Source organism: Macrobrachium nipponense, chromosome 1 (assembly GCF_015104395.2).
Source record: "Macrobrachium nipponense isolate FS-2020 chromosome 1, ASM1510439v2, whole genome shotgun sequence".
Classification (NCBI taxonomy): Eukaryota; Metazoa; Arthropoda; class Malacostraca; order Decapoda; family Palaemonidae; genus Macrobrachium; species Macrobrachium nipponense.
In genome coordinates this window covers 94,728,164-94,741,217 of record NC_087200.1, presented here as the reverse complement: position 1 = coordinate 94,741,217, position 13,054 = coordinate 94,728,164, and the positions used below count along the sequence as shown (strand labels likewise).

General features: G+C 34.7%; 1 protein-coding gene across 1 annotated transcript; it reads right to left on the bottom strand.

Moving 5' to 3' along the window:
• Positions 1 to 242: 242 nt before the first annotated feature.
• LOC135220243 (neuropeptide-like protein 28) lies at positions 243 to 1,316 on the bottom strand. The gene is made up of 3 exons (XM_064257510.1): positions 1,238 to 1,316; positions 695 to 885; positions 243 to 431 (listed from the first exon to the last, which is right to left on the bottom strand). The coding sequence occupies exons 1-3, from the start codon at positions 1,256 to 1,258 to the stop codon at positions 293 to 295; spliced, it is 351 nt and encodes a 116-aa protein (XP_064113580.1). The 5' UTR covers positions 1,259 to 1,316; the 3' UTR covers positions 243 to 292.
• Between the last annotated feature and the right edge of the window lie 11,738 nt (positions 1,317 to 13,054).

The window sequence follows — 13,054 nt, the reverse complement described above, 5'->3', positions numbered from 1 at the left end:
GAAAAATTCAAGATGGTATGTTGTGAAATATTCTATTTGCTCATGAATAAAAAAGAATGATTTTTATCAACGTTTGCATTCTGATAAGGATATTTTTTCAACTTATTTAGTTAAGGATGAGATGCACCCATTTTAATAAGGGAATGGGATACAAGTTTCTTCATGAACAGTTTGCTTTACTGACAATATTTTCTACCACTGATTTTCAGTTTTTGCTATTAGGATAAAGAAAAGCATTAAAATGGATTCATATTAGTTTATTACGCATTTATTTGATTTATTATTTGCTATGTTACCATCCATAGCCACCATAACGTCCTCCAAATCCTCCAATTCCTCCAAATCCTCCTAGTCCTCCGAATCCTCCAAGTCCTCCAAATCCTCCGTGTCCGATTCCTTTGCTGACGGTAACGACTTTCTTTACCGCAGGTCTGTGATGTAACGGAAAAAGGGAATTAGAATTTAACCTGACATGGTAATGAAGAATTCCGTAAACTTGAATGATGTAATTTTATAATTATGCCTTTAGCTGTTACTTAAATTATTCATTCTATAATTCTATTTTGTATTCTTATTTAGATCAGTCTAATTCTATGAAAATTATTGGACTTTGTAATTGAGAACAGTATTTGTCAATTATCCAAAGTATTTTATAATGAAAGGAAAATTTGGAAGAGAAATATTGATAGCTTACCGGACTATAGAGACTCCGCCGAATCCTCCACCTAATCCATGACCAAATCCTCCTCCTAATCCGTGGCCAAATCCTCCTCCCAGTCCATGGCCTATCCCACCGAATCCACCTCCCAATCCATAGCCAATACCACCAGGTTCAGGGAATGCGGAAGTGGAGTAAACCAGAGCCATCAGAATGGCGACCACAACCTGCATCCAGAGACAAAATGGAGAGGGATCAGATGTATGGAGTTACATGATAGTGAAGATTGCAATGATGTTTCCCTCTAGGTTTCTTTTAACCGGCTTTTTATGTAATTTCAAATACAAAAATGTATCACTATTATTCTTTACACAATTGTGTTAAGGAAATTCGTTGAATAAACTGCTTTGACAGATGAAACTGATATCTAATAATTATAAGTGAGAGATTAATATTAGTATTCTTTCTTTAAGACAACATATTGGTTGGGAGTGTACACAAAATAATGAATAAACTGGGGTGTTGCAGTTAATCGCAGGCATTTCTTTTGTGAAAGTGAATGGAGCAAAATAAACCTACGATTGAGCGAATGGCGTTCATGGTTGGAGGATTGGGACGTCTGTTGTGATGCTGAAGCAGTGCTGTGCCGTCGTTGCTTTCCTCGGGTATATATACCCACTGACTGCATCCTTGGGTGGGCGTATCCCAGGTGACCTTCACTGACGAGCTGAATCTAGAGTCAAAACCATTCTTTCGTAATTTAGAAGTTGTTTTCTAATCCAGAAAACGTATCAAACTTTTACACGGAAATGAGATTGTAGTATATTACATTTTTAGCTTTGCACACACACATTATATACACACATATTTACGTATGTGTGTATATATATATATATATATATATATATATATATATATATATATATATATATATATATATATATATAATGAAAGGAGTCCATAAAAACACCAAAAGGATAGAAAGTTATAGCGGTATATAGGAAACGCTGTCAGTCTCCCTGAACACGTAGATAATGAATGAAATAAGTTAAAGAGCAATGAAGGAATATTCCAGAAGTCAGCTGCTACGTCACACTTGGTGATAGCTTATCATCAGTCTCTGGAATATTCCTTTATTGGTGTGGATACCAGTGCTCTGTAACTCTTATTTCATTCATTACCTGCTTAGTGAAGGAGACAGATCGTGTCTATGAAATATAGCTATAAACTTTTTATCCTTTGATGTTTTTATGGGCTCCTTTAATTGCATTGCATGCACACATAATGTATATATATAAATTATATATTATAATATATATATATATATATATATATATATATATATATATATATATATATATATATATATATATATATATATATATATTACTGATTAGGAACTTGGACAATCAGCCTTACTTAAATTGATATACGTAAACAAAAATACCTCACCATCTGCATGCATCAAGAAAGCAATAGACATCATGAAAAGTCTAAATACCGTAAATGCGTACTGTTGAAAGAAAATATGGCAACTTCCCAAACGTCCTTTGCATATAAGCAATCTCCTGACATGAATTTTGCGATTGGTATACTTCAGATGGTGTCGCCTTTTGACAAAAAGCGTCTTATAGGGGACCATCACTCAATGGATTGGGGGGGGCAGCTCAAAAGATCCCCTTTTTTTTTTAATTTTTTAGTTTTAAATGAAAATAAAAAGAAACCCCTTTGAAAATATAAAAATTTCTAATGTAATTTACAATACGGTTGTATATATATATATATAATTATATAATAATATTATTATATCTTGTATAATTATATATATATTATATATAATTCTATATATATGATACACTACACACACATATATATATATATATATATAACATATGCATAATATATATATATTATATATATATTATATATAATATACATATGCATAATATATCTATATATATAATATAATATATATTATTTATATATATTATATAGATATATATATACATTATGCATATATATATATATATATAATAATAATTAAATTATATATAATTATAAAATGTATAATAATATATATATATATATTATATAAAATTAAATTACATACTTATAAATGAGACATTAACAAATATTCAATATATCTATTATTCTCTGCTCCATGCATGTTAGTCGATTTTTATTCTCTCAAGAAAGCCAAAAGCTACGGTAGATTGTAACACTACACTCTCCTAATGAAAACAGGAAATCATCAAGACGAGGTTATAGTAAAGGTGTTACTCCCAATTAATTTTTTTCCTTAACTGAGACAGTCACCCAGTTCATCGTCCCAAGGGCGTAGGATTCTCAACAAGTGTGAATGCCTACGGGAAAGGCTCCCATTATATAATCTTTGTTTGGAAGTTCCAGTAAAAAATTTCCAGACTTCAGACAGCCAATCTTAAACTTATATCATCCAGTCATAAGTTTTCTCAGTAATGTTTTGGGAATTTTAAGAGGTTATGGAATAACCAATTACGATCAGCGGAAGATCTTGTACAGCTTTCACGATTCATTGCTTGCGTGTATTACTAGCTTCTGAAAAGGTAAATTTGATCGTATTTTGCATCAGTGTCTGACTACCGATAGAAGTCATATTAAAGAAAATTAATTTGGAAATTATTCATAGGTCTCTGCTATCTTTTTCAAAATCTGAATAGATTTTCCATCCAATTTTATACCGGATTGATTCATTCTAAAATATTATAGCCGTCAGATAATTTTGTATCACATAATGTTGAATTCTCTTAATTGTGAAATCGCTTTCACATGATACGAAATAGGTAAGAATTCACGGACCCCAAGTGGTCCGAATTTTGAGGTGAAATTTAACGTTTACATCCAGCACGTATTGAAAATCATGTATTGATTTTTGATCCCTTAAAAAATCAGTAGAAGTGGCTGAAAAATTCTATATAGTATGTCTGATATTATTTTGTGGATGATCGAATGAAAAAAAGATTCTTTATCCTTTTGTCTCTTTTTAAGCAGTTGCTACTCCCATTTGGTCATTTTGAGTTATGGTCTTTATCTAGTTAAGGTTTACATACACTCATTCCCATAATGACATATGCTTTTAACTATTTAGGATTGAGTTTCTTGTAACGACAATATTTTCTACCATTGGTTTTCACTTTCTGATACTAGGATAAAGAAAATCATTTAAATGGAATTAAATGAGCTTATTGCCTTTTTATTAGTTTTAACATCTGCAATGTTACCATCCATAGCCACCATAACGTCCTCCGAATCCTCCAAGTCCTCCAAATCCTCCGTGTCCGATTCCTTTGCTGACGGTAACGACTTTCTTTACCACAGGTCTGTGATGTAACAAAAAAGGGGAATTAGTCTCACAGATATGACGTAATTGTAATTTAATTAATTTTTTTATCCATGCCTTTCACGGCTTATTAATTCACTCATTCTATCTTATACTGTAACTAGTTTAGTAAAATTCCATGAAAATAATTGGATTTTTAAATTCAGAAATATGTTCATCTATCGATATGAACTATTTAGTAGTAAAATGAGAATTTGCAATGAAATAATAATAGCTTACCGGATTATAGACACACCGCCGAATCCACCACCTAATCCATGATCAAATCCTCCTCCCAATCCATGGCCTATTCCACCGAATCCACCTCCCAATCCATAGTCAATCGCCAGGTTCATGGAATGCGGAAGTGGAGTAAACCAGAGTCATGAGAATGGCGACCACAACCTGTATTCAGAGGGATCAGTTGTTTGGAGGTATTTGTGAATGAACGTTACAATGGTATATCTCTTTATCTATCTTTTTAACCTTACCTTTATGTTATAGGTAAACGTGTATCGTCAAGTTCCTTTTCGCAATGGTTTTAAGGAAATTCGTGAATATGAGAAATTAGAGTATAACTAAGGAATTCATGTTAATATTCTAATTTAACTCAGCACAATGGCTGGGAATATTAGTAAGAAAGTAAATCAAGTGATTAGTTTCAATCTATATGAATTTCTTTTACGAAAATTGATAGAGCAAATTAAACCTACGATTGATCTGAGGGAGTTCATGGTTGCAAGCTGTTTTCCTTTGAACGTCTGTTGTGATGCCCAGGAAGGGCCGTGCTTGCCTCCCTTTCTGCTTGGGCATTTATACCCTTTGTGTGCGTTCTTGGGTGGGCGTTTACCTTAGACAGCTAAATCCAGAGGGTTAAGCTTTCTTCATCTTCAGCTTATGAGTTGTCTCCAAAAAACGTGTCAAACTTTACATGTGGAATAAGTTTACTGGGAAAGGAGAATGCAGTCCACATTCCGTTATTAATTTGTTCGGACACACACACACACACACACACACACACATATATATATATATATATATATATATATATATATATATATATTATATATACATACATACATACATACATACATACATACAGAGAGAACTTGTATATATATTATATATACACATTGTTTGTGAGAAAGAGAGTCTGTGTGTGTGTGGTATGCGTGACTATTAGTAACAGGAACTTGAATGACCATCCCTAATAAAATAGATATATTCAGACAGAAAGTCATTTCCATCTGCAGACTTTATCAGGTCAATACTGGAACGATCGAAAGAAATATACAAAGAAAAATTCAGAAGAATACAATATATGGTGCCGTTCTCTGAGAATTAAAGTGGAAACCATTTCTGCTGTTTTTGAACCTTGTTCTTCTACGAGTTGAGAAGAGAGCCGCTTAAAATCATTAAATGTAAGCCCCAAGATATATGATATCCTCATTTAAGATTATATATCTTAAAGGTGATGGTACCTTTCAAAAGTCTCTGTACATGGAAGCGATCTTCTAATAGGTATTTTGCAAAAAGCGTATTTCAAACGGTGTCATCCGAAAGGGAATAACCACCTTTTGGCCTCTGCATTCTAGAAAGGAATCAAGTAATGCATTTTGCAATGAATACCAATACTTGGTATTGAAGGAAAGCTAAACGCAAGTGAAAAATTTTATGAATAATTTTAAAAAGTGTTTAGTTTTTCTTAAAATTAATGTCGTTTGTTAGAAGTTGATAAGAGAATTATGTACTTATACAAGACAAATACAAATACTGTATTTCCTACTCTGTGTTATCATCTGATGCATACATTTTAGCACTTTTTCTTATTTTACAATAAAGAAAATACCAAAAGACGCAGTAAAAGACGGTGAGATATTAAAGTTTATGAAAGCAGGAAATATTTAAGACAGCTTTTTCTACCGAGACACTTAGCTAACTCATCATCGCAAGGGCGTAAGATTACAAGTTTAAATGCCCAAGGATAAAAGACAAGTTATATATAATTCTATTTGCCTTCAACTGTTTGAAGTGATACTACAAATAACCGGACATATGCCATGGAATAAGAACACGTTTATGTTAAAAGTAACCATCCAGAATATTTAAACATTTTGACCAGTGACATTTTGAAATAAGCTGTTTGCCTGAGCGAAGGAAATTTAGATTGAGGCAACAGTTACTGGTTTCTGGAAGCATGACGCTGGATCCACTGTAGACGGATTATGCAATGAACGCATCTCCGCAAGTTTTTATACCCGTCAGGGAGCTGACGCCTTTGTGAAGATGAGGTCTGACTGTCTGGGAAAACAGCTGATTCAGAGTAACTTTTTATAAGGTTGATGTCTTGTTAAATTAATGGAAACTCAGCGATACCAATTTATTTTCAAGGAATAACAGAACCACTAAATTACATACAGCTGATAGAAAAATCGTTGTCATGCATTTTTTGTCTGCGTTTATTTCTCTTTTTAACACAATTTACAACTACTACCAATTAACTACCAATTAACGCCAGTAGTACTTAAAAGAGTCATTTCGAGGAATTAAGAAAAGGGACCGAGTTCTTTTTTAAACAGTTTCTTAGGGCTTATGTTTTAATTCTGAAATAAGTCATGGTAATTTGGGTTCGAGCCTGGAGTGTGATGGTCTGCTTTCCCCTTTTGGAAGTTTCCTTATGCAAGTGACCTCCTCCTCCTCCTCCTCCTCCTCCTACTCCTCCTCCTCCTCCTCCCCTCCTCCTCCTCCTCCTCCTCCTCCTAACATGCTTTTCGTCAACACACTTTGATGAAGACATGAAATGGACCTCCCGGAAAGAAGTCTCTTCTCGTAAGCATGTCATCGAGGTCTTCTTATTTTCCTTGATTGGCTCACTTCATTTATTCATGTCTTCATGCTGCGTGTAAAAATATTTCAATGGTGCATTTTTTTCTTTTCTGCCGCAGATTTTAGAATATAAGCACATTTATGATAAGCATAGGGACTTCCATTTCATATCTGCTAAACAGTGAAGACCTGTTTAAATGCACGACTTCAAGAGAAGAGGGATATTGATTGCACGCTCGCCCGCTCACACAAAGACTCGCAAAAAAAAGAAAAAAAAAAATTGTCCGTGACCCTGTACCGTGCTTGTATGTGAAGGTAAGCTGGCTGGGCGATTCCCAAGGGTATAAAAAAACCAGGCCGAAAGCGAGAAAGGGTTTCCCTGGGCATTACGGGAGAGGAAGCCCCAGAAAGCAATCGTTCAACCTTGAACTTGCCTTCGCTCAGATGAAGGTTTGCGTTGCAATATATTTTCTTGAGAGAAATTGTAAATATAAACTCTTGATGGATTCGCGTTCGTTTAACAATCACCAAATAAGATGTTGCCTTAAAGAAAGTAGTGAAACACGAATTGCTTAGTAATTGACTGGTCAGGAAATTATCCTTTGGATTTGCCGTAGTTTTTTTTTTTAACTAAGGCTCTTCACGCTTCCAGGTCCAGGCTATCAATTAGCATTAAATAGTATTTCGAGTATGTATGTGAATAACGAATAAGTAGGTAGTTTAACGTTATGTGAAAGTGTTCAGTTATAATCAGTGTAACGTTCAAATGTTCCAGTACATACATTTAATATAATGACATTTTTTTATTTCACCGTCTAGAGGTACATTAAGACGATGGTCGCTGTTTTTATGGTTCTGTTTCATTCCACCTTCTATTCCTCGATCCATTTGGCCAGTGGTGATGGAATCGGTAGTCTCTGTAGTCAGACAAGTTCTGTTATTTAACTGTTAAGAGGATTGAAGCCGGGTTAAATACTCATGATACCTTCAAATTGAGTTTTCTATATCTTGGTAGCTATGTGTCAAGATATTAGATACAAGAGACTTTAGTTCATCGTATTGCTTATGAAGAGAATAACAGTCGTGACTTACTTCGTCCATGTCTTAGACCAGTGGTAGGCAATGTCTTACCATCAGCACAGGGTTGACACTCAGGTGGATGTTGCATTGGCTATAGGTGGTCAGACTTCAAACTACACAGTGAACACAAAGTACTACAAGTTAACAGACTTTGGGTTCACCCATTTATCACAATATAAACACTATTTATTGAGGATGCTTTAGCAACAGTGTTGAAATAAACTTTACAAAAGTAAAGGGATTTGATTTTGTGTAGTGGATAACTGATACCTTCTTTAAAGGGATCTGTTTGTCACGCCTCAGCTGTTTACGAGTGACATTCATTTCAGCCATTTCCTTTGACGTTGAGACAACATAGGCAACAAAGGTAAATTAACCAAAATTATAGAACCATGCTGCGACAGGCTCCTCCCAACGTGACAAGAAAACGAATAACTTTACGGGATACACGTTCCAGCATCAGAGGATAAAGTAAGTTATGCAATTTCACAAGGACAAGAATTCTAAGAGTTCTATACGTATCACGTTTCAGGCTCTGGCCTCGATTATTACAGCTTAAAGGCATCGTAGCAAGTGTAAGTAATTAAATTTGCTAATTTAGCATACAATCATCATGATACTGAGCAGTTCAATTTTCCTTAACCATCTTTCTAGCAGATTCGAACGTCGACGCACAGTTATTCATGAAAACTGACAGTTCCCTGGTAATACCCTTTTATTAACAGTTTTTTTATACTACTTTCTTTCTCAAAGGAGATTTAACTATCCTAGGATGACAATAATATATGAAAAAATGCTTAATTTATTAAATGAAATAGAAATACCAATACATACTAGCGTTAAGGGATTAAAAAAAGTACTATAAAAGATTCTGAAGTATAAAATCAAATTATGCAGTGAACTACCACTCATTATTAGAAATGTGAACATTCTTCACCACGAAAATATATATTTGACGACTACCAGACTTCCTGTCGGATAGGTTTACATAAATTTCATTACCTGTTAGTTTAGGTTGTAAAGATTAAGGTCCAAATTGAAAGTTTAATACACCGAGAAATACATAAGGCTACGCTAGTTACAGCCACAGCCAGAACATATCGACAGGCACTGAAAATTCTTGTATGAAAATTCTTGTAAAATAACGAAACAGTCTTTCTGCTCTAAAAACAAAGTTCCAGTTCACACCTTTCCATCAGCAAGATATAATTATTCTTGTAACTCAAAAGCAGCTGACGAAATCAAAAGTTGACGCCTTTAAAATAACATCACACCGTCTTCATGCTACAGGGATATTGCGGAGATCGTCGTCACAAAAAGCCGGGGCAAGACCGCAATAATTTCCTATGGTCATGGTTCTTCACACTAATTCCAACATTATATATGTATATATCTATATATATATAGTATATATATATATATATATATATATGCATGTATGTATGTGTAAAACCTCACCGTATTCATAATAAATTTTTTTTACTGAATTAAACTCCACCTCACTTAATTTTTCTGTCACTATAAACTGTAGAAACTGACTGGTGGATGGCGTTGTAGCAGTGCTACAAAATATATATATGCAATGGCACACCCCTATCAGCTTTCCAGCTTGGCTGTTATCGTTTTCTGAACTTTCTTATCTTTTTTTCTTTTTTTAAATAAGACATAGAGTACACAATCACCTTTGTTCTTTTACTGAAGTCGTTGTAACTTACTTGAGATTCAATATATAACATAAAAATGTCAGGCAACTCCACGACATTTTGTGGCTTTAGCGCGTTATTTGGAATCAAAAGAAATATTGTTAATTTGTCCCTGAATTCGTCGACAAATTGTTCTCTAATAAATGATCGTTAATATTCGTGTATACAATATTCTTTCCTCCCAGTTTGCTCATTATATATATATATATATATATATATATAGTATATATATATATGTATATATATATATATATATATATAGATATATATATAATATGTATTATATATATATATATATATATATATATGTAGATATAGATAGATAGATAGATAGACAGATAAGCTGAATCGATATAGTTTTGAATATGCCCTCTCCTTGTATATTCTGAAGTCCCGTGAAACCGTTATAAGTGATACTGTGTGTATGTGTAACAACATAAGTCAACTGCCAAAGACGTTTCAAGTTGGCGTGGCTTGGGGAGTTCGAAGGAGTGCAACGCATCTCTATATCCCTTCTTGATTGGCGTTTGTGCTTAAGGAGCCAGAATAACCAACCAGCTTCTTGCATAACGATGCCGTGTGAAGGGGGCATTTGAAACAGAGGCCGCACCAGCGGTTAAATCAGTTCATTAGCTGGTCCCATACAGCACAGACAGGGTCAGACGAGTGCCCAGTGCCCCGCAATCAGTCCCGCGGCCACACAAAGACGTGTGTCACCATGTAGTGTCAATAACAATGTAACCTGCCGTCCGATGGGGCGCTGGCATAGTTAACGTGATAATTACAATAAAGGCCACCTGTGAGGCTAATAAGAATACACCTGAGTTAAACGTTTCCTCGATTATTATTTTTGCACGTCCTACATCGCATGGTGTGTGTGTGTGTGTGTGTGTGTGTATATTATGTATGTAGTATATATATATATATATATATATATATATATATATATATATATATATATATATGAGTAATCTGGGTGGAAAGAATATTGCATACATGAATATTACCGATCATTTATTAGAGAAAAAACTTGTTGACGAATTCAAGGACAAATTAACAATTTTCTTTTGATTCCAAACGAATGTGCTAAAGCCACAAAATATCGTGAAGTTGCCTGACATTTTTATGTTATATATTGAATCTCAAGTAAGTTACAACGACTTCAGTAATAGAATAAAGGTAATTGTGTACTCTCTATGTCTTATTTCAAAAAAGATAAAAAAGATAAGAAAATTCAGAAACGATAGCATATATATATATATATATATATATATATATATATATATATATTATATATCTATATATAATGAGTAATCTGGGTGGAAAGAATATTGTATACATGAATATTAACGATCATTTATTAGAGAAAAAACTTGTTGACGAATTCAAGGACAAATTAACAATTTTCTTTTGATTCCAAAGAATGTGCTAAAGCCACAAAATATCGTGAAGTTGCCTGACATTTTTATGTTATATATTGAATCTCAAGTAAGTTACAACGACTTCAGTAATAGAATAAAGGTAATTGTGTACTCTCTATGTCTTATTTAAAAAAAGATAAAAAAGATAAGAAAATTCAGAAACGATAGCAGTGAAGCTGGAAAGCTGATAGGGGTGTGCTATTGCATAGGTAAATGCCTCTTTAGGCTGTTACGATGGTCATTTCAGCTCCAGTTGTTGTTCGTGAAAGGGCGTCAAGAAGTGTTAAGAAGTCTCATACGAAGTAATATTTTGTGAATTATTTTGTACAGAGCCTTTGTGTACGTTTTACTTGGTCCAAAGGACTTGGAGAAGTGTTCTGACGTTTACTGATTCGCTGCGGACATTTGTAAGTACTATGAATAGAATAGTTTAGTCTTGTGAGAGTAACCTTACATCAAAGTTTACAAGGCCAAATGTACTTTACAATAAACTGATAATCTTGATTATTTAAAGAAGAAGCTGTCTTTAACACTGTCTATTAGTTGTGATTAGTATTGCTCGTAGTTTTTATTAGTATTGTGGCGGGATCACAAGCAAAGCAAAGCAAGCAACAGGATATCACCACATTTACTTTATCGAACACGGCTGAGAAATAGTTCCCCCAGCTACACTTTCCCCTCTACACTACTAATTACGCAGGACAATTGGCTTAACGAGACACAGAACACACAAAACACAAACATATGTAGTCACCTTAGACTCGAGACTCTAAGGGCGAGACGTTGTGCCGTCCACTGGGTACAGTTGTCGAGACACAACTGCTGAATTCAATACACTAAGACAGACAAGCACCAAAACCATACAAGAACTCAAAAAAACATAACACTCGCTACGCAAACAAATACCAACACCAAGAAAACAACACAACAAATGATACAACTCAGAAACTCAACGACTCACTGCACAAACAACATCAAAGACAACTTGACAAATCAATATACAAACAACTGCCAATACTGTCTCCAACAAACAGTTCACAAACATCAAAACACAAAGTCAATACAACAGACACTCTTTAGCTCAACAACAACCAGACAGACACACACACAACAACCATACACTATCCTCTACGATTGCTCATCACAAACTGACTGACTGACTGACCCGGGAACCGCGCCAGCAGACAACCCAAAACGATCGCCCAACAAGCAAACCATCGCTAACTACCCATCCACCACTTACCTTTCTCTCTCTCTATCTCGATAGCTCGCTCACTCACATTCTTCAGAAAAACACATACACACTTACACACTACCATACAGCAATACCAGACACGAACAGACACATCAAACACCTGAAAACACTTTAATTCTTATTTATTCCTGACAACTACAAACAATCCAACGACGCTCTCTCTCTCTCTCTCTCACACACACACAACCCTCGAAGACTTTGTCAAATGTAACTACTATATCACTCCTCCATATTACCTCACCCATTACATTTGACAATGTCTCCTTACACTCACAACACCCACACTAAATCCTTTCATAGCACCCAAGGATGCTCGGATGCAGGCCCTCCAGATCTTGTTTGAGGACCCTCATACACTCTCTCAGCTACATTGTCATTCACTTCTTCTAAACCACTTTCATTCAGATTCCCATTATCTCCCTCACTACTATCCTCCCAAATCTCATTCACTACCTCATGTACACCTTCTAGCTCTGGTCCCAATATCTCCCTTATTTCTGCTACCAAACCACTCAGTTCATCCATACTTCTGTAATCCTCTTGCAAAGATTCATCCATACTATCAACTACTTCCTTACTACTCGGTTCCCTTCCCACTGAAATCTCACTTATCCCTGTCAATTCAAACCCACACACACTGTAAGTATCATTCATTCCCTCAAAGTCATACGTACTTCATGCCTTATCAACCATTTGTAATCTAACACTAACACCCTTATCATGTAGTTCATGCTTCTTCCTTCCATTTCCTTT